Raw genomic sequence first — 19518 nt, forward strand, 5'->3', positions numbered from 1 at the left:
GGTAGAGTGAAGATAAGCTTTTCATACAAATCGGGGAGTTGGCACTGGTTCATTAAAGCTTCCCATCCCATCCAACACATTCTGATCCTCAGAATTCCCACGGGGGTTAGCAACATGCCAGAGGGGGTGTCATGAGAAAGCACAGACCACCCATGAGACATTTTCTCTGGCAACATCTGAACTGAAACAAACCAATGAAGAGGCGCTCAGGAGGAGCACACATAAACAGGTCAACGAGTTTCATCCGCGTTCTGTTCGAGTGCCCTGGGATCTGTCTATGTACTTGCAAAAGGCTTTGTTTACACTTGGAAAATGTCTGTTATGCGAAGTCCATCTCCGTGGAAGTGAAATTTAATTGTTTCTAGCCATTCAGGATAAGGTTGTAGAGTTGTACTTCTCTCATTAAGGTACAAAATGTATCGATCATATTTTTCACTTTAAAAATCATGAATTGAAATGGCTGGAAACCTTAGACCGTGGCTCTTTACAATGGTGCCATGTGGCAGAATACAACAGAGGGTTGTAAAAGCCAAAGGGCCCATGGGCCAGAGAATTACAGTGCTGACGTGCCTCATTGTAAAACCCCTAGAGTCGATGTCCGCTCCCTGTGCCTTCAGAAAGTATTCAGACCCCTTTACTTTACCCACATTGTTACATTACAGCTTTATTTTAAATTGATTAAATACAAAAATCCTTAGCAATCTACACACAATACCCCATAATCACAAAATGAAAACAGGTTTAGATATTTTTGCAAATGTTTAAAAATAGAAAAATACCTTAAGCATTCAGACCCTTTGCTATGAGACTCTAAATTGAGCTCAGGTGCATCCTGTTTCCATTGATCATCCTTGCGATGTTTCTACAACTTCAATTGAGTCCACCTGTGGTAAAGTCAATTGATTGGACATGATTTGGAAAGGCACACACCTGTCTATATAAGGTCCCACAGTTGACAGTGCATGTCAGAGCAAAACAAAGCCATGAGGTCGAAGGAATTGTCCATAGAGCTCAGAGACAGGATTGTGTTGAGGCCCAGATCTGGGGAAGGGTACCAACAAATGTCTGCAGTATTGAAGTTCCCCAAGAACATAGTACCCTCCATCACTCTTAAATGGAAGAAGTTTGGAACCACCAAGACTCTTCCTAGAGCTGGCTGCCCAGCCAAACTGAGCAATCGGGGGAGAAGGGCCTTGGTCGGGGAGGTGACCAAGAACCCAATGGTCACTCTGACAGAGCTCTAGAGTTCCTCTGTGGAGATGGGAGAACCTTCCAGAAAGACAACCATCTCTGCAGCACTCCACCAATCAGGCCTTTGTGGTAGAGTGGCCAGACGGAAGCTACTGCTCAGTAAAATGGACATGAAAGCCCATTTTGGAGTTTGCCAAAAGGCACCTAAAGACTCTCAGATCATGAGAAACAAGATTCTCTGGTCTGATGAAACCAAGATTAAACTTTTTTGGGCCTAAATGCTAAGTGTCATGTCTGGAGGAAACTTTTCACCATCCCTATGGTGGTGGCAGCATCATGCTGTGGGGATGTTTTTCAGTGGCAGGGACTGGGAGACTCGTCAGCATTGAGGCAAAGATGAAAACCTGCTCCAGAGCGCTCAGGATCTCAGACTGGGGCGAAGCTTCACCTTCCAACAGGACAATGACCCTAAGCACACAGCCAAGACAATGCAGGAGTAGCTTCGGGACAAGTCTAAATATCCTTGAGTGGCCCAGCCAGAACCCAGACTTGAACCTGATTGAACATCTCTGGAGAGACCTGAAAATAGCGGTTCAGCGACGCTTCCCATCCAACCTGACAGAGCTCGAGAGGATCTGCAGAGAATGGGAGAAACTCTCCAAATACAGGTGTGCCAAGCTTGTAACGTCATACCCAAGAAGACTCAAGGCTGTAATTGCTGCCAAAGGTACCACAACAAAGTACTGAGTAAAGGGTGTGAATACTTATGTAAATGTATTTATTTTGATAAATTAGCAAAAATAAACTGTTTTTGCTTTGTCATTACGGGGTATTATCTGTATATTGAGGGAAAAAAAATGTACTCCATTTTAGAACAAGGCTGTAACCTAACAATGTGGAAAAAGTCAATGGGTCTGAATACTTTGAGGGCACTGTACATATCCCCACTAACATGGGGTGAACAGCTGCAGTGATTGCTCTATCCAATAGCATAGACTGATAGACCTGACCAGCAGCCTGTTTACATAAGACAAAACTTGTCACATTTTTCACTTGCGAAATAAAGCACCAAACCTGAGATTTAAAGATGCTATTAGCAAAATAAACGCATGCCAATCGGCAGGTTCAGTGGCTCTTTAATAAGCTAGATGTTTTTTTGTTGTTACATGGGCTACGTCTCAATCCAGCGCACCCGCCGATTTCGGCCATCATTTGCGGTGAAGGATAGCAGAGCTAAAAGTGGTGTTTGGCAGACCAAAAAAATATGTTTTGCTCTACAACTCTCGGTACCACCGATCTGCCAACTTATGTCTGTAGCGTCCAAACAGTTTGGGATACACACTAATATTTTAACTAGGCAAGTCAGTTAAGAACAAATTCTTATTTACAATGCCGGCCTACCCCAGCCAAACCCTAACTATGCTGGGCCAATTGTGAGCCGCCCTATGGGACTCCCAATCAGCCTGGAATCGAGGGGGGGGGGGGGGGCAGAAGTGCATAGAAAGTTCAGCATCATCCCCTAGGGTATATCCAGAAACCATAGCCGCCCAGAGTCAGACAAAAACATGACTCATCCATTGTTTATTATTGTACTATAGTGCAGCTCAACACAAAATGCATTCCCCTACCGAAGAACGAAAACTGAAATATTTGAAACAATTTTATTTCACCTCAGTGACACACAACTCTCCTTCATAAGATAAAATATTTGATAAGGAAACTATAATTAACCAAGAAACATGTCCTTCATTTAACATTGCTATTCATGTAAAAAAAAAAAAAAATCCCAAACTATAGAGTACAGATACAAATTTGGGACGTTAGTCAGGAATGGGATGAGAGTTATGTGCCAACTGGTAGTGTTTGCATTGACTTTCAAAGTATTACTACTGGTTACCATTACTACGGCTGGTAGAACAGAGTGCTTAGTATAAATTTTGATATCAACTAACATTGTACTAACCAATCTTACAATTCCTATGTACTGGATTCACTTCCCCATCACCTGTTCAAGCACCACAATTCCTATACTGAACATCAAGATTATCAACAATGGGTATTATGACATCAAGAAAAAAAATGGCTTTGACTTAAGGGGTCTGAGTGACAGTTTTTTTTATTTTAATGACAGAAAACTGTCAGAGGTTGGACCATTTTGATGTTCACAGAAAGTGATGAACCCAGGCCAGAGGGCAAAACATACATTAAAAAAAATAATAATAATTAAAATAAAAAAAATCAAGCAAAAATGTCAATCAAAGTAACACTCAGTCGGCTGATCAATGGCTCTGTAGTGCTTCGAGAAAGAACGATATACTAATGCTAGGTTGTGCCTGCAGCAATGAAACATGATAATAAGCTTTCTTATACTATGTAGCTGTGTTTTTGAGAGTTTGTAATATACCACATTTTTGATACATCTTAAAGCAGGTTTATTCTGGAGAATGATAATTCTTGTTCCAAGAGACTATGATACATTCATGTTTCTCATTTGCATAGAGAAAATGGCATATGGGGCAGTAGTAACTAAGCGTAAAGACAGAGTCAAACCTACAAGCTAGCTGCTTAAAAAAATAAAAATACAAAAATTAAAAAAATTAAACTTTGGGATGGCCATTGAACCAAATTAAATCACTTACAACAACAAAAAACACAATAAATCTCCTGTCCCTTGTCCAGTTTCCATTAGGTTGTTTGTTCCTCTTATGGAATGTGCTGCAGGTTAGGTTGTGTGCTGGAGTGAGGAACATCAGATCAGTGCTGCATCCTGATTGGCTCAGAGTCCAAATCAGTGCTTCCCGATTTTAGCTCAAAGTCAAAACGGAACAAAGTCCCTCTTTTTGTCGTGGCTGTAGAACATGTCCCAGGTCAACTCAGCCTGCTGGGAGCAGCCTCTCCGCTCCAGGTCACATGTGTATCCCATGGGGCAGCAGTGCCTGGTGTCCGCACAGCATATGGCCTGTGAAGAGAAAGCGAGTTTAAAGGATTAGTTCAGGATTTTACAAATTGATGGATCAGTAGAAAATAATCCATGGTTATGTTCTTTAAAACAGCCACCACAAACTTCAACTAACTTTAGCCACCCCAACCTAACAATCAATGGAAGTGATGGGGTCATTTGAATTAATATATGAAAAAAATACAGCATCACCAGACTGACGTCTCTTCCTGATGGCTAAACAACCTTCTGTGCATTTGCTACTTTATGCACAATTATTTTACATAGCTGCTGCTCCCTCTGCTGCCGCTTCCCCCTCCCTTCCTGTTCTCACTAACCCCGCGTGATGATTGGACGTCTTTGTCTTGTCTAAGCAATGACATGAATGGATAAAGCCATCGATCAAGTGACATCAGCCATTCCTATGTGAAGATTCAATAGCGCATTAAAGCCAAATAAAGTTGGTTAAGATGATGTCTCATGGAAACCTAACATGCGCAGTTTGAGCGACTCCAGGAAGAGAAGTTGCAGGCTAGCTCAGTCCTGCCCCCTCATTGAGTAACTCAAGTTGAAGGCAGACTAGAGTACTGCAGGATGCCATGAGCAACTCAATTAAAGTCGGGGGAACTGCAGTGGGATCACCCAAAAAATACAAATGTTTTTTAAGCCAAAAATTTAGTACAGATTGTATGGTAAAAATGTTGTTAGAGTAAATGTATTTATTAGTTTCTTTTCATTTGGATAAGAGATGTAATGAATTGAAGTATTTGTTGACGTAACAATAGAAATGTAATGATTTTATGATTGTCATATTTGGTGTGGGGTGATGAAAAACAAATTGGGTTCCGAGCAATTCTGACAGGAAAGAAAGTATCCCTGCTGAAAAAGTTTGAATACCAAATGGTATAACCTTTTCTGTGTGCGATTTTAAAATAATCCGTTCATGCATCTGGTGGATATTTTATATTCATACAATTGACCACGAAGATTGACGTTTTTCCATTTACTATAACGGGGATCCTTTTTTCTGCTAAAAATGTCTGCAGTACCGCAGTTGGCCTTGAACTTGTGGCGGGCGGGGGAGTGACTGCCCCTCTCATTGAAACCATGTTGTAAAAACTTTGTCTGTTGCAACTATAAACCGTACACTCTGTACACTCTGTACACTCTGTACACTCTGTACACTCTGTACACTCTGTACACTCTGTACACTCTGTACACTGTGCGGCAGGCTGATCACTTAAATTGACGGGCATGTTGTCAAACTCCGCCTACTTGCGCGGAAAGGTTCACCCAAAGGCTAATCTGGTGAATTTCAAATGATGTGCTGACCATCAAATCGTGCAGTGTTGCATGGTCAATGAGAAGCGCAGTAAGTTGAATGTTAGTTACGGTTGAAATGCCGATAGCTTTGACTCAATGCAACATGTAGACACGTAGTCTACATGTAACGTGTAGCCTACACTATGTTGACATATAGGCAGGAGTGTAGTGCAGCTGGAGTGTACGGAACGGAACGACGCCATGACACTTCTCCGAATGTTACTGGTTTCAATAAGTCGGAGCAAAGTTTCAATAAATTGGGAGCAAAGTTGAATCAATGTCTCACGAGATCACTTGATGACTAATTAATATCAAATACCAATATAACAGCATAGCATAACACTTATGTTAGACAGACATCAGGCAATTCCTTATGCGATTTTAGGAGGACTGTGCTCATGTGCCGATTTCTCTTTCATGCAGCCAAAACTCAGTGCACACCACTATGTGGTTTGATTGAAACAAAAATACAGATTTGCTAGCTTATTCACACCATTGGCTCTAAGTCACTCACGAAATAGTACTTCTACATCATGAAGGGGGGGAGCAGCTGCTATGTTAAAAAAATAATAAAAAGTAGGTAAAGTAACAAATGTACAGAACGTTTTAAGGTTGTTTATATATGGGGAAGAGGTGTCCTGGGGGACAGGGCAGTTTGATCTGGTCGCGCATCCTTACAAAAAAATAAAAGGCTACATTTCCTTTATGTACCAAATATGGAGTTGATTAACTTCTTGGATATAGGGGGCGCTATATTCATTTTTAGATGAAAAACGTTCCCGTTTTAAACAAGATATTTTGTCACGAAAAGATGCTCGACTATGCATATAATTAACAGCGTTGGAAAGAAAACACTCTGGCGTTTCCAAAACTGCAAAGATATTGTCTGTGAGTGCCACAGAACTGATGTTACAGGCGAAACCCAGATAAAAATTCAATCAGGAAGTGCCGCATTTTTTAAAACCGCCTCATGCCAATGACTCCTTATATGGCTGTGAATGGGCCACGAATGAGCGTAGGCTTTCTGTCGCTTCCCCAAGGTGTCGACAGCATTGTGACGTATTTGTAGGCATATCATTGGAAGATTGAAAATAAGAGACTACATCTACCAGGTGGTCGCTTGGTGTCCTCCGTTGCAATTATTGCGTAATCTCCAGCTGCAGTATTTTTCCGTTCGCTTCTGATGAGAAACCAACTGTCACGACTGATATTATCGAATAGATATGTGAAAACACCTTCAGGATTGACTCTAAACAACGTTTGCCATGTTTCTGTCAATATTATGGAGCTAATTTGGAAAAAAAGTTGTGACTGCATTTTTCGGTCTTTTTCTTAGACAAACGTGAACAAAACGGAGCTATTTCGCCAACACAAATAATATTTTTGGAAAAAATGAACATTTGCTATCTAACAGAGTCTCGTCTTTGAAATCATCCGAAGTTCTTCAAAGGTAAATGCTTTTCTTGTTTTTGTGAAAATGTTGCCTGCTGAATGCTAGGCTTAATGCTATGCTAGGCTATCAATACTCTTACACAAATGCTTGTGTAGCTTTGGTTGAAAAGCATATTTTGAAAATCTGAGATGAGTGTTGTTAAAAGCTAAGCTTGTGTTTCAATATATTTATTTCATTTCATTTGCGATTTTCATGAATAGAAAAAGTTGCGTTGTGCTAATGCATTATAGTTGAAGTATTTTTCTGTCGATTTCTCAGCCAAGCAGGATGAACAAACGTGACGTTTTTCGCCTACAAAAATATTATTTTTGGAAAAAAGGAACATTTGCCATCTAACTGGGAGTCTCCTGAGTGAAAGCATCTGAAGTTCTTCAAAGGTAAATGATTTAATTTGGTTGCTTTTCTTATTTTTGTGAAAATGTTGCCTGCTGCCAGCACAGCCTAGCATAGCATTATGCCATGCTAAACTTACACAAATGCTTGTCTAGCGTTGGCTGTAATGCATATTTTGAAAATCTGAGATGTGTTGTTAACAAAAGTCTAAGCTTGTGTTTGAATTTATTTATTTCATTTGCGATTTTCATGAATAGGAAACGTTGCGTTATGGTAATGCGCTTGAGGCTATGATTACGCTCCCGGATACGGGATTGCTCGTCGCTAGAGGTTAAAGAACATCTCAACTTGTCAAATGTACACACATTTCCCATCTACATCAAAGGTCAAAGTTCATTATTTCAAGTTAGGATTTTCATTCCAAGTAGCCGTTTCACTACCTTTGGTGCAGGGCAGCAGGACCATTCCGTGGGTGAAGTCTTGCAGCAGGTTTCCAGTTTGGGACAGCTGTACTCTCCAGTGCTGTCACAAGTCACATCTATACTCATCTCTGCTGCCCTCTGCTGGGACTCTGCTGCCTTTGTCAGGGACACCGTATGGAGGAGTATAGACTCTAACAGTTTCTCACAGGTCCCAGTCTGCATGTTGCAGCTGTAGCCTTGGGGGCAGCAGTGCTCATGGTCTGTACAGCAAACAGCCTGCAGATTGGGGACGGTAAGGAGAGTCAACAAGATGTATCTGTGAGGCGAAACGGGGAAGTAGTCAGACCCCTTCCCTTTTTCCACATTGTGTTACATTACAGCCTTACTCCAAAATGGATTTCATTTTTTCTTCATCAATCTACACATAATACCACATAATGATGACAGGTTTAGATTTTTTGGCAAAAATATATATTTTTTAAAACTGATAACTTATTTACGGTAAGTATTGCCTTTGCTATGAGACTCGAAATTGATCTCAGGTGCATCCGGTTTCCATGAGCCATTCTTAAGATGTTTTTACAACTTCATTGGAGTCCATATGTGGTAAATTCAATTGATTGGACTGTTGTTGGGTATGTTTTTCAGCGGCAGGGACTGCAAGACTAGTCATGATCGAGGCAAAGATGAACAGGGAGCAAAGTACAGAGAGATCCTTGATTAAAATCTGGTTCAGAGCGCTCAGGACCTCAGACTGGGGCGAAGGTTCACCTTCCAACATGACAATGACCCTAGGCACACAGCCTAGACAACGCAGGAGTGGCTTCGGGACAAGTCTATGAATGTCCTTGAGTGGCCCAGCCAGAGCCTGGATTTGAACCGGATCTAACAGCTCTGGAGAGACCTGAAAATAGCTGTGCAGCGACGCTCCCCATCCAACCTGACGGGGCTTGAAAGGATCTGCAGGGAAGAATGGGAGAAACTCCCCAAATACAGGTGTGCCAAGCTTGTAGCATCACAACCAAAAAGACTCAAGGATTTAATCGCTGCTTCAACAAAGTACTGAGTAAAGGGTCTGAATACTTATGTAAATGTGATAAACATTTTTTTGCTAAAAGTTTTTTTTTTTACCCAACCTTTTTGCTTTGTCACTAGACAATAATAATATTGTCTGTAGATTGAGAGGGGGAAAAACAATTGAATCCATTTTAGAATAAGGCTGTAACGTAACAATGTGGAAACTCAAGGGGTCCGAATACTGTACGAATGCACTGTATATAAATCCAATCCATTCTCAATGGAGACACACCTTGACCAGGGGACAGCAGCCCCATTCACCTGTGGGCAGCTTGCAGCAGGTGGCCCCCGAGGCACAGCTGCTCTTGTCGTCACACTTTACGTCTTTCAACATGGCTCCCTCAGTCAGGGCTTTCACTTTGCGGTACCAGGGAATGGTCAGGGGGCCCTTAGTGCAGGAGGTCTTGTGGCCATCACAGCTGTAGCCGCTGGGGCAGCAGTGGTCTCCGTTGGCACAGCACACCGCCTGGGGAGGAGCAGACCATCACTATAATTTCAGCTGCAAATTCTGTTACATTGCCACTGCTTTGTTCATCATCATAATAATAATAATAATAACAACATCTTGAAAAGTTGCCACGGCCAAAGTCCCCAGAGTAGCCTACTTACCTTTGGCAGGGGGCAGCATCCCCACTTGCCAGCTTTGTTCATGAAGCAGCAGGTGGTATATTTGGGACAGCTGGTGTGGGGGTCACACATGTTCTTGGCTAGGGGGAAGGAGGGGGCAATTGCCTGAATTGCCGGAAGCACTCTGTGCAGGAGCAGGGCTGGCACTCTGGGGATCCAGGGCAAACTGAGGGTCCCTGCTTTGTCACAGGTCTGCTCGGCCACGTTACACGTGTAGCCTTTAGGGCAGCAGTGCTCATGGTCGTCGCAGCAGACCGCCTAGGGGGCAACAATAACATTATTTCAAATCCTAACTTAAGAGTTAAGAGCCCTTGTTTTGCGGTCACCAAAAATCGAGGCTGGTATTCACAAAGAGGCGTGCTGAGCACACAGGAGGTTTGTGGCACCTTAATTGGGGAGGACGGGCTCGTGGTAATGGCTGGAGCGGAATAGAATGGTATCAAATACAGCAAACACATCGAAACCATGCTTTTGATGGCATTCCATTCACTCCGGCCATTATTAGGAGCCGTCCTCCAATCAGCAGCCTCCTGAGACGGTTTATGAATATGGTCCCTTATCTACAGTACATGGTGTCCTAAGTTGCAAAAACACAAGTTATGTTTCTGTAATACACACCCAGAGCCAAGTCGTAAAACAAATGTTCCTTCAGAATTATACATAACTCTTCAATTAATCTCAGTCTACGAATGGAGTCATTAACCAGGTTTCCATCCAACCTTTTTGAGAGTAAAGCACATAAATGTCATGACAGGCTTGGTGGATAATGAATTTTTCAATAAACTTCACAAATGTCGACGTAACAAAATACGCTAGACAAGGTGGGATCTTTTTGTGTCTGTAAAATGAATTATGCGAGAAATAAAAAAATCAGTGGAAAGGCTTTTGTGCAAATATTGCTATAATAACCATCATATCAGAGTAAACTTGGAGTCAGGAGATGACATTTGTGGTCCTCCTACTACGACTCGTCGGGAAAGCATGCAGTTTATTAGGCTACAGATTAAGTTACAGTGAACTTCACAGGGTGGCAAAAGTGCAAGGTGATGAGCTTGATGTTCCTTTCCAATAAATATTGAGGGTGTTATTCTGGTAACATGATCATCGATGCTTGGCTGCCGTTTGGCAAACAAAAATTATTGCGCTCTTTCGTCCATAATAAATCTTATGTGGGCTATACGTGTATCTGTGCGCTGTTGACTGGAACGGACGTGCCATTACCAGAGTGGGCACACTCGCTATATAAAACACTTTTTGTGAGAGAACCAAAATAGTTAAATGCAATGGAAACACATGCACACATACATACATGCATACAACAGGTGAAGTCTGAAGTTTACACTAACTTAGGTTGGAGTCATTAAAACTCATTTTCCAACCACTCCACAAATGTCTTGTTGACAAACTATAGTTTTGGCAAGTCGGTTAGGACATCTACTTTGTGCATGACAAGTCATTTTTGCAACAATTGTTTACAGACAGATTATTTCACTGTATCACAATTCCAGTGGGTCAGAAGTTTACATGCACTAAGTTGACTGTGCCTTTAAACACCCAGAAAATTCCAGAAAATGATGTCATGGCTTTAGAAGCTTGATGGGCTAATTGACATAATTTGAGTCAATTGGAGGTGTACCTGTGGATGTATTTCAAGGCATACCTTCAAACTCAGGGACTCTTTGCTTGACATCATGGGAAAATCAAAAGAAATCAGCCAAGACCTCAGAAACAAATTGGAGACCTCCACAAGTCTGGTTCATCCTTGGCAGCAATTTCCAAATGCCTGAAGGTACCACGTTCATCTGTACAAACAATAGTACGCAAGTATAAACACCATGGGACCACGCAGCCGTCATACCGCTCAGAAAGGAGACAGAACCCGTCTCCTAGAGATGAACGTACTCAGGTGCGAAAAGTGCAGATCAATCCCAGAACAGCAAAAGACCTTGTGAAGATGCTGGAGAAAACAGGTGCAAAAGTATCTATATCCAGAGTAAAACGAGTCCTATATTGACATAACCTGAAAGGCCGCTTAGCAAGGAAGAAGCCACTGCTCCAAAACCAACATAAAAAGCCAGACTACGGTTTGCAACTGCACATGGGGACAAAGATCGTACTTTTTGGAGAAATATCCTCTGGTCTGATGAAACAAAAACAGAACCGTTTGGCCATAATGACCATTGTTATGTTTGGAGGAAAAATAGGGAGGCTTGCAAGCCAAAGAACACCCTCCCAACTGTGAAGCACGGGGGTGGCAGCATCATGTTGTGGGGGTGCTTTGGATGCAAGAGGGACTGGTGAACTTCACAAAAGAGATGGCATCATGAGGTAGGAAAAATATGTGGATATATTGAAGCAACATCTCAAGACATCAGTCAGGAAGATTAAAGCTTGGTCGCAAATGGGTCTTCCAAATGGACAATGACCCCAAGCATACTTCCAAAGTTGTGGCAAAATGGCTTAAGGACAACAAGGTCAAGGTATTAGAGTGGCCATCACAAAGCCCTGACCTCAACCTATAGAACATTTGTGGGCAGAACTGAAAAAGCTTGTGCGAGCAAGGAGGCCTACAAACCTGACTCAGTTATACCAGCTCTGTCAGGAGAAATGGGCCAAAATTCACCCAACTTATTGTGGGAAGCTGGTGGAAGGTCACTCAAAACATTTGACCCAAGTTAAACAATTTAAAGGCAATGCTACCAAATACAAATTGAGTGTATGTAAACTTCTGTCCCACTGGGAATGTGATGAAAGAAAAAGCTGAAATAAATCTCTACTATTATTCTGACATTTCACATTCTAAAAATAGTGGTGATCCTAACTGACCTAAGACAGGGAATCTTTACTAGGATTAAATGTCAGGAATTGTGAAAAACTGAGGTGTAAGGTGGCTAAGGTGTATGTAAAGTTCTGACTTCAACTGTACATACATACTTTTTTTGGGGGGGGGGTACACCCCAAAGTGTATTTTATGAGTACTACGCACCACACTCAGCCTTTTATCTGCAACAAGTTAATTTAATGGAAACATCTCTGGTGGAAAAATGCTCTTTGTTTTTATTCTAATTTGAGAATATTCACATGAAAATCTGTCGCCAATTGAATGGTAAGATCGTTATTTAAACCACCAGATGGGGGAAAAAATTAACTCACATGAGGTAGAGGACAGCATGCCCACTGTCCTGAGTTCTGTCTGCAGCAGGTGGTGCCCCCGGGGCACATGGTCTTTTCGTCACACTTCTCAGTGGCCAGTTGTGCCTGCGTGGTGAGTGCTGCCACCTTCGTGACCCACGGCATGTTGAAGCCTGAGGGGTCATCGCAGGTACTGGCCTCCAGGTTACACACAGTGCCGTGGGGGCAGCAGTGAAGGTGGTCATCGCAACACACAGCCTGAGGGCCACAGAGAATGCATGGAGTTGTTATTACTGATACAACAGCTAGGCTACCTTTAGGCTATAAACGTGATGCTTATTTGCCTCGGATTTAATTAAAATGACTCGCCGAGATGATTGAAAACAAGGACTATTCATAAGTGTATCAAATTAGCACCACTTGGAGTGACTGTACCAGGGACAGTAGCGGTTTCCCAATTAGTCAATTCAAATCCAGTCACTTTAGGAATATAATTTAACATGGACGTCATTTAATCAAATACAACCGGAGGTAAAGCTACCTAAAGTGAACTAAAAGGTTAGACTCTTAACAAGGACTGGACTTGGCAAATAAGTCAGTGGGGGAGAGGGGGGTAAATGTGGAAATGTTCATACATTGGGCAGGGGGCAGCATGCCCAGTTTCCTGTGGTGGTCTTGCAGCACGTGGATTTGCCCGGGCACGACGTGGATTTGTCACATATGCTGTTGGGCAGCGGCTCCTCCTGCGACACATAGCTAAAGGCGGGCACCTTGTCCAGCATGGTTACATGGGCAGAGCCCGAAGTGGGGTCATCACACGTACTCTCTGCCAGGTTACAGATGGTCCCGTGGGGGCAGCAGTGGAGGTGGTCATCACAACACACAGCCTAGAGGGAAGTCAAGGAATTAGTGAGGGTGCTCAGGAGGAGTCTACAGTGTTTCTGTTCTCATATCTGTAATGCTACAAGAGATTTAACGCCACTGACCGTGAAAAAAAGAGCGGCACTTTCAACATTGATAAATGAACCTAATAAATCAGGACAGGGTCTCAAGGGCTGAGCACTACTGTCAAGTGTGGCAGGAATTATGGCTGACACACACACACATTCACAAATTGTTTACAGTACCTTGGGTAAGGGGCAGCAGGCCCATTCTCCATTTAGTAATTTACAGCACGTGGTTCCATCAGCGCAGGCCACAGAGTCGTTGCAGGGCACAGCATTGACTGAAGGGCATAGAGCGCACACATTCACATGTTAAATGTATGGACATTACACTTCTGTCGCTATGCAACTTTTCATCTTGAATATATCCCCACTGAGTTTGTTGCAAATCGATGTTAACGTCACGCGCCAATGTTTGATGTGTAGCTTTGTCTCTGACCGGTGCTCTGTAGGGATGTCGTGGTCAATGTGGCGGGGAATTTGACAGCCATGGAAGTTTGGCCGTGTTTAGACACACAGGTGCTCTGTTCCAGGTCACAGGTGGTTCCCCCAGGACAGCAGTGGAGGTGGTCCGGACAACACACAGCCTGAGGAGAGCAAGAAGGGTCTTGATACAGCTGAATCCTGCAGGAGCTGATATTTCCTGGCAGCTGAATATCAATGTGTGGTGAGTTATTGGCTTGAGAGCAAGATGACTCACACTTGGCATAGGGCAGCAGCCATAGCTCCTATCCCCCAACAGGCAGCAAGTGGTCTCTTCAGGACACGATGACACCTTGTCTGGGCAATCCACTAAAAAGAGATGCACATTAAAAATAAATAAATATCAACAGAATTCTTATTCTTTTCTTAGAGGACTACAAGACTGCATAACCACTGATTCAGCTGGAAAATTATGGGTTTACACTACAAAATCCATTAGTAACATTCAGTAGCCAGGGAATAGGGGAAGAAGCAGTTGTTAAATTCACGTTTTAAAATTATAAATTGTAATTATTTCACCTCTATGGCCTATTTATTGCCTTACCTCCCTACATTTGCACACACTGTACATAGATATTTCTATTGTGTTATTGACTATACATTTGTTAATGTGTAACTGTTGTTTTTGTCACACTGCTTTGCGTTATCTTGGCCAGGTCAAAGTTGTAAATGAGAACTTGTTCTCAACTGGCCTACCTGGTTAAATAAAAGGTGAAATATATTTTTTTAATTATCCATGTATTTATGTTATCCCGGTGCTACAATGTGGCACCTCGCTTCGACAAGAGGTCGTATGAAAGTGTATGAACAATGTAATTGGAATCTGGACACGAGTAACTAACCTGGACGACAAAAAGCGAGCACTTGCAGTGGTATTATCGCTCGAGGGAAGAGCGAGAGACACAGAACTGGAAATATCCCTGGAGGATTTGAACAAGGATGACGGTGTGTGAACTTTGATCAGAGCACTGGGCCTGTGTTTCTTACAGTGCCTGTACATAGTGAAAAATAACAGTAACAAGGCTCTTTATTACCCTTGTTTTTATTTTTTTACTTACCTATTGTTCAAATACCTTTTTTTGCACTGTTGGTTAGAGCCTGTAAGTAATCATTTCACTGTAAGGTCTACACCGGTTGCATTCAGTGCACGTGACAAACTTTGAATTGATTAGATTTATTCAGCAAAGCTTCCCTCAAGGCAGGGGCTGCACTAGACAAAAAAAGACAAGGAAGTGATGTTTAAACAACCAGTGACCCTTGAACTTACTACCTCAGGCTACTATTGTGTAAACATTTTAGACAAAGACATCACACAGAGTCCATGTAAAAATGAGATTCTGACAGACACAGAGCACATGGAGATTGACAGTCTCAGAGAACATGAACACACTGGAAAAACAAAGTATTAAAACTTCAAAACAGTTTTGACATGCTACAGTTGAGACTTCAGAAATGACTCAGCAGTTCTGGGAATAATGAGTGTATTTACATTCTACGGCAGATAGTTAAGTTGTGAGACATGTCAGAAATATACAGCAAACCTAAGCTGTTAGTTTGCCACTGGCTTCCAAATACAATGAAATGGTGGCTGTAGATCTATATGAGCTTGGACCACATGTGTGGCACCTTCACATTGTCGACCACTTCACACGCTTCAGCGTTGGAAGCATTGTGAATACAAAGAAACCCAGTGAAATCATCCAGAATTTCATTCATTCCTGGATAAGTGTGCCTGGCCCTTCCCATAAATTGTACAGTGACAATGGAGGAGAATTCAATAATAAGGAACTAAGAGAAATGGCTGAGAAATTCAACATGGAAGTAAAGACAACTGCTGCATACAGTCTATGGAGCAATGGACTTCTGGAAAGAATCAAAACACTCACAGATATCATGTTGAAAGTGCATGGGTGGGACAGCACCTTTCAGTACCACATGCAACGAGAAACGCTTTCACTGAAGCAGAGTGTTCAGAGAGAATTCGCGAAGCTCTGCGTAAACAACTTCGACCAACTGATGAGAAGTACGACTCTGGAAACAAAGTGTACTACAAACGAGTTGACTGTCATGAGTGGAAAGGACCGGGAGTAGTCATTGGCCAAGATGGTGTGGTGATATTTGTGAGACAAAAGCATTTTGGTTTCTGGGTTTTAATATCAGTTGTTGTTTTAACTGTTGCTCTCTGAAACAATGTTTCTACCATTGTCCGGGTGCATCACTCAAAACTGCAGAAAGTAAAAATGGTCAGCAAGATGGAGGGGCTGTTGCTGAGAATCAGCCTCCTACTGAAAATGAGGACACATTAAAAAAAGACACAAACCTACCTGATGTCGCATCTAATGATATGGACACAAACTGACACAGGAAATGGAGCACAGACCTTCAACTATGACAAAGGTAATAGTGTTGAGGGTTCAGAATTAGGAAAATGTTCAACAGCCACACGTGTTAAGGCAACATGGTTGTTCCAATCTGAAATGGACAGAGAAAGTGGTATTCCACACACAGCAACCGTCATTGGACAAGCAGGAAAAGCCAAAGGAAAACACCAGAACTGGTACAACCTGTAGTACTCTGAATCTGGAGGGAGTTTCAATGCACTGGCAGAACAGTGATGCTACAGAGAAGCTACGTCTGGTAAGACGAGGGGTGGGGGTGTGTGTCTTTCTGTCAATAATAGCTGGTGCCCGATGTCTAATATTAAAGAAGTCTTGAGGTATTGCTCGACTGAGGTAGAGTATCTAATGATAAGCTGTAGACCACACTATCTACCAAGAGAGTGCTCATCTGTACTATTCATAGCCGTCTATTTACCACCACAGACTGATGCTGGCACTAAGACCGCACTCAACCAACTCTATAAGGCCATAAAAGCAAAGAAGAAAATGCTCATCCAGAAGCAGCGCTTCTAGTGGCTGGGGACTTTAATGCAGGCGAACTTAAATCAGTTTACCTCATTTTTACCAGCATGTCACATATGTAACCAGAGAGGAGAATAAAAAAATAAAAAAAATATAAAAAAAACTCTAGACCAGCTTTACTCCACCCACAGAGATGCATTCAAAGCTATCCCTTGCCCTCCATTTGGTAAAACTGACCATAATTCTATCCTCCTGATTCCTGCTTACAAGCAAAAACTAAAGCAGGAAGTACCAGTGACTCGGTCAATACGGAAGAGGTCATATGGCGCGGCTTCATCAATAAGTGCATCGACGACATCGTCCCCACAGTGACCGTACGTACATATCCCAACCAGAAGCCATGGATTACAGGCAACCTCCGCATCGAGCTAAAGGCTAGAGCTGCCACTTTCAAAGAGCGGGACACTAATCCGGACACCTATAAAATAAAATAAATCCTGTTATGCACTCAGACGAACCATTAACCTGTTGAGTGTAGGGGGAAGTATTTTGATGTTTGGATGAAAAACATACCCAAATGAAACTGCTTATTTCTCAGGCCCAGAATATGCATATAATTGTCAGATTAGGATATAAAACTCTAAAGTTTCCAAAACGGTCAAAATATTGTCTGTGAGTTTAACAGAACTGATATTGCAAGCGAAAACCTAAGGAAAATCCAACCCGGAAGTTATGTTTTTCCTGAAAGCTCTCTGTTCCATAGCCTGCCTTCGCGCCATTTAAAAGGCATATCAACCAGATTCCTTTTCCTATGGCTTCCCCATGGTGTGAACAGTCTTTAGACATAGTTTCAGGCTTTTATTTTGAAAAAAATGAGCGAGAAAGATCACATCGCATCATTGGATGCTCTAATTGAAGAAGCTACAGTCCTGGTTGAAATATTACAGATTATATATTGCAAAAACAACCTGAGAATTGATTATAAAATACATTTGACATGTTTCTACGAACTTTACAGATACTATTTGGAATTTGTCTGCCCGGTCTTGACCGCTCGAGCTTGTGGATCTCCGAACATAACCCACCAACCAAATGAAGGTATTTTGGATATAAAAATAATGGAACAAAAGGAACATTTATTGTGTAACTCGGAGTCTCATGAGTGCCAACATCCAGAGATCATCAAAGGTAAGCGATTCATTCTATTGCTTTTCTGACCAATCTCCTTGGCTGCTAGCTGTTTGTAATGTTTTGTCTACTGAGAGAGATGTCCTTACATAAACGCTTGGTATGCTTTTATCGAAAAGCTTTTTTGAAATCTGACACACCAGGTGGATTAACAACAAGATAAACTGTGTTTTGCTATATTGCACTTGTGATTTCATGAAAATTAAATATTTTTTGTAATTTAATTTGAATTTGGCGCTCTGCAATTCAGTGGATGTTGACAAAAATTATCCTGGTAACGGGATGGGTGCATCAAGAAGTTAAACAAGCAAAGCGTCAATACAGGATTAAGATTGAATACTACTACACCGGCTCTGATGCTCGTCGGATGTGGCAAGGCTTGAAAACGGTTACGGACTACAAAGGGAAACCCAGACGCGAGCTGCCCAGTGACGCAAGCCTAACAGACGAGCTAAATACCCTTTTATGCTCTCATCGAGGCAAGCAAAACTGAAGCATGCACGAGACCACCAGCTGTTCTGGATGACTATGTGATAATGCTCTCGGTAGCCAATGTGAGCAAAACAGGTCAACATTCAAAGCCGTGGGGCCAGATGGATTACCAGGACGTGTACTCAAAGCATACACGGACCAACTGGCAAGTGTCTTCACTGACATTTTCAACCTCTACCTGACTGAGTCTGTAATACCTACATGTTTCAAGCAGACCACCATAGTCCCTGTGCCCAAGAAAGCGAAGGTAACCTGCCTAAATTATTACCGCCCCGTAGCACTCACGTCGGTAGCCATGAAGTGCTTTGAAAGGCTGGTCATGGCTCACATCAACAGCATCCTCCCGGATTACCTAGACCCACTCCAATTCGCATACCGCTCCAACAGATCCACAGATGACACAATCACACTCCACACTGCCCTTTCCCACCTGGACAAAAGGAACACCTATGTGAGAATGCTGTTCATTGACTACAGCTCAGCGTTCAAAGCTCATCACAAAGCTAAGGACCCTGGGACTAAACACCTCCCTCTGCAACTGGATCCTGGACTTCCTGACGGGCCAACCCCAGGTGGTAAGGGTAGGCAACACATCTGCCACACTGATCCTCAACACTGGGGCCCCTCAGGAGTGTATAATTAGTCCCCTTCTGTACTCCCTGTTCACCTACGACTGCGTGGCCAAACAACTCCAACACCATCATTAAGTTTGCTGACGACAACAGTGGTAGGCCTGATCACCGACAATGATGAGACAGCCTATAGGGAGGAGGTCAGAGAACTGGCAGTGTAGTGCCAGGAGAACAACCTCTCCCCCAATGAGAGTAAGACAAAGGAGCTGATCGTGGACAACAAGAAAGTGGGACAAACAAGCCCCCATTAACATCAACGGGGCTGTAAGTGAAGCGGGTCGAGAGTGTCAAGGTTCTTGATGTCCACATCACCAACGATCTATCATGTTCCAAACACACCAAGACAGTTGTGAAGAGGGAACGACAAAACCTTTTCCCCCTCAGGAGACTGAAAATATGTGGCATGGGTCAACATATCCTCA

At 42.6% G+C, this 19518-nt stretch overlaps 1 protein-coding gene across 4 annotated transcripts in view; it reads right to left on the bottom strand.

The window, feature by feature from the left end:
- Positions 1–2757: 2757 nt before the first annotated feature.
- Positions 2758–19518, bottom strand: part of LOC124039970 (progranulin-like) — a 31040-nt gene continuing 14279 nt past the window's right edge. For 2 of the 4 annotated variants that reach the window (XM_046356572.1, XM_046356573.1), the window contains exons 9-17: positions 14141–14232; positions 13850–14027; positions 13624–13721; positions 13132–13383; positions 12518–12754; positions 9347–9622; positions 8970–9203; positions 7679–7936; positions 2758–4150 (exon numbers count right to left, since the gene is read on the bottom strand). In XM_046356572.1, the coding sequence (XP_046212528.1) occupies positions 4007–4150; positions 7679–7936; positions 8970–9203; positions 9347–9622; positions 12518–12754; positions 13132–13383; positions 13624–13721; positions 13850–14027; positions 14141–14232 (1769 nt within the window). In that variant the 3' untranslated portion in view covers positions 2758–4006. The remainder of the gene's footprint in view (positions 4151–7678; positions 7937–8969; positions 9204–9346; positions 9623–12517; positions 12755–13131; positions 13384–13623; positions 13722–13849; positions 14028–14140; positions 14233–19518) is intronic. The other 2 variants (XM_046356574.1, XM_046356575.1) reach the window with 1 other exon arrangement.

Source organism: Oncorhynchus gorbuscha, linkage group LG07 (genome assembly GCF_021184085.1).
Source record: "Oncorhynchus gorbuscha isolate QuinsamMale2020 ecotype Even-year linkage group LG07, OgorEven_v1.0, whole genome shotgun sequence".
Classification (NCBI taxonomy): Eukaryota; Metazoa; Chordata; class Actinopteri; order Salmoniformes; family Salmonidae; genus Oncorhynchus; species Oncorhynchus gorbuscha.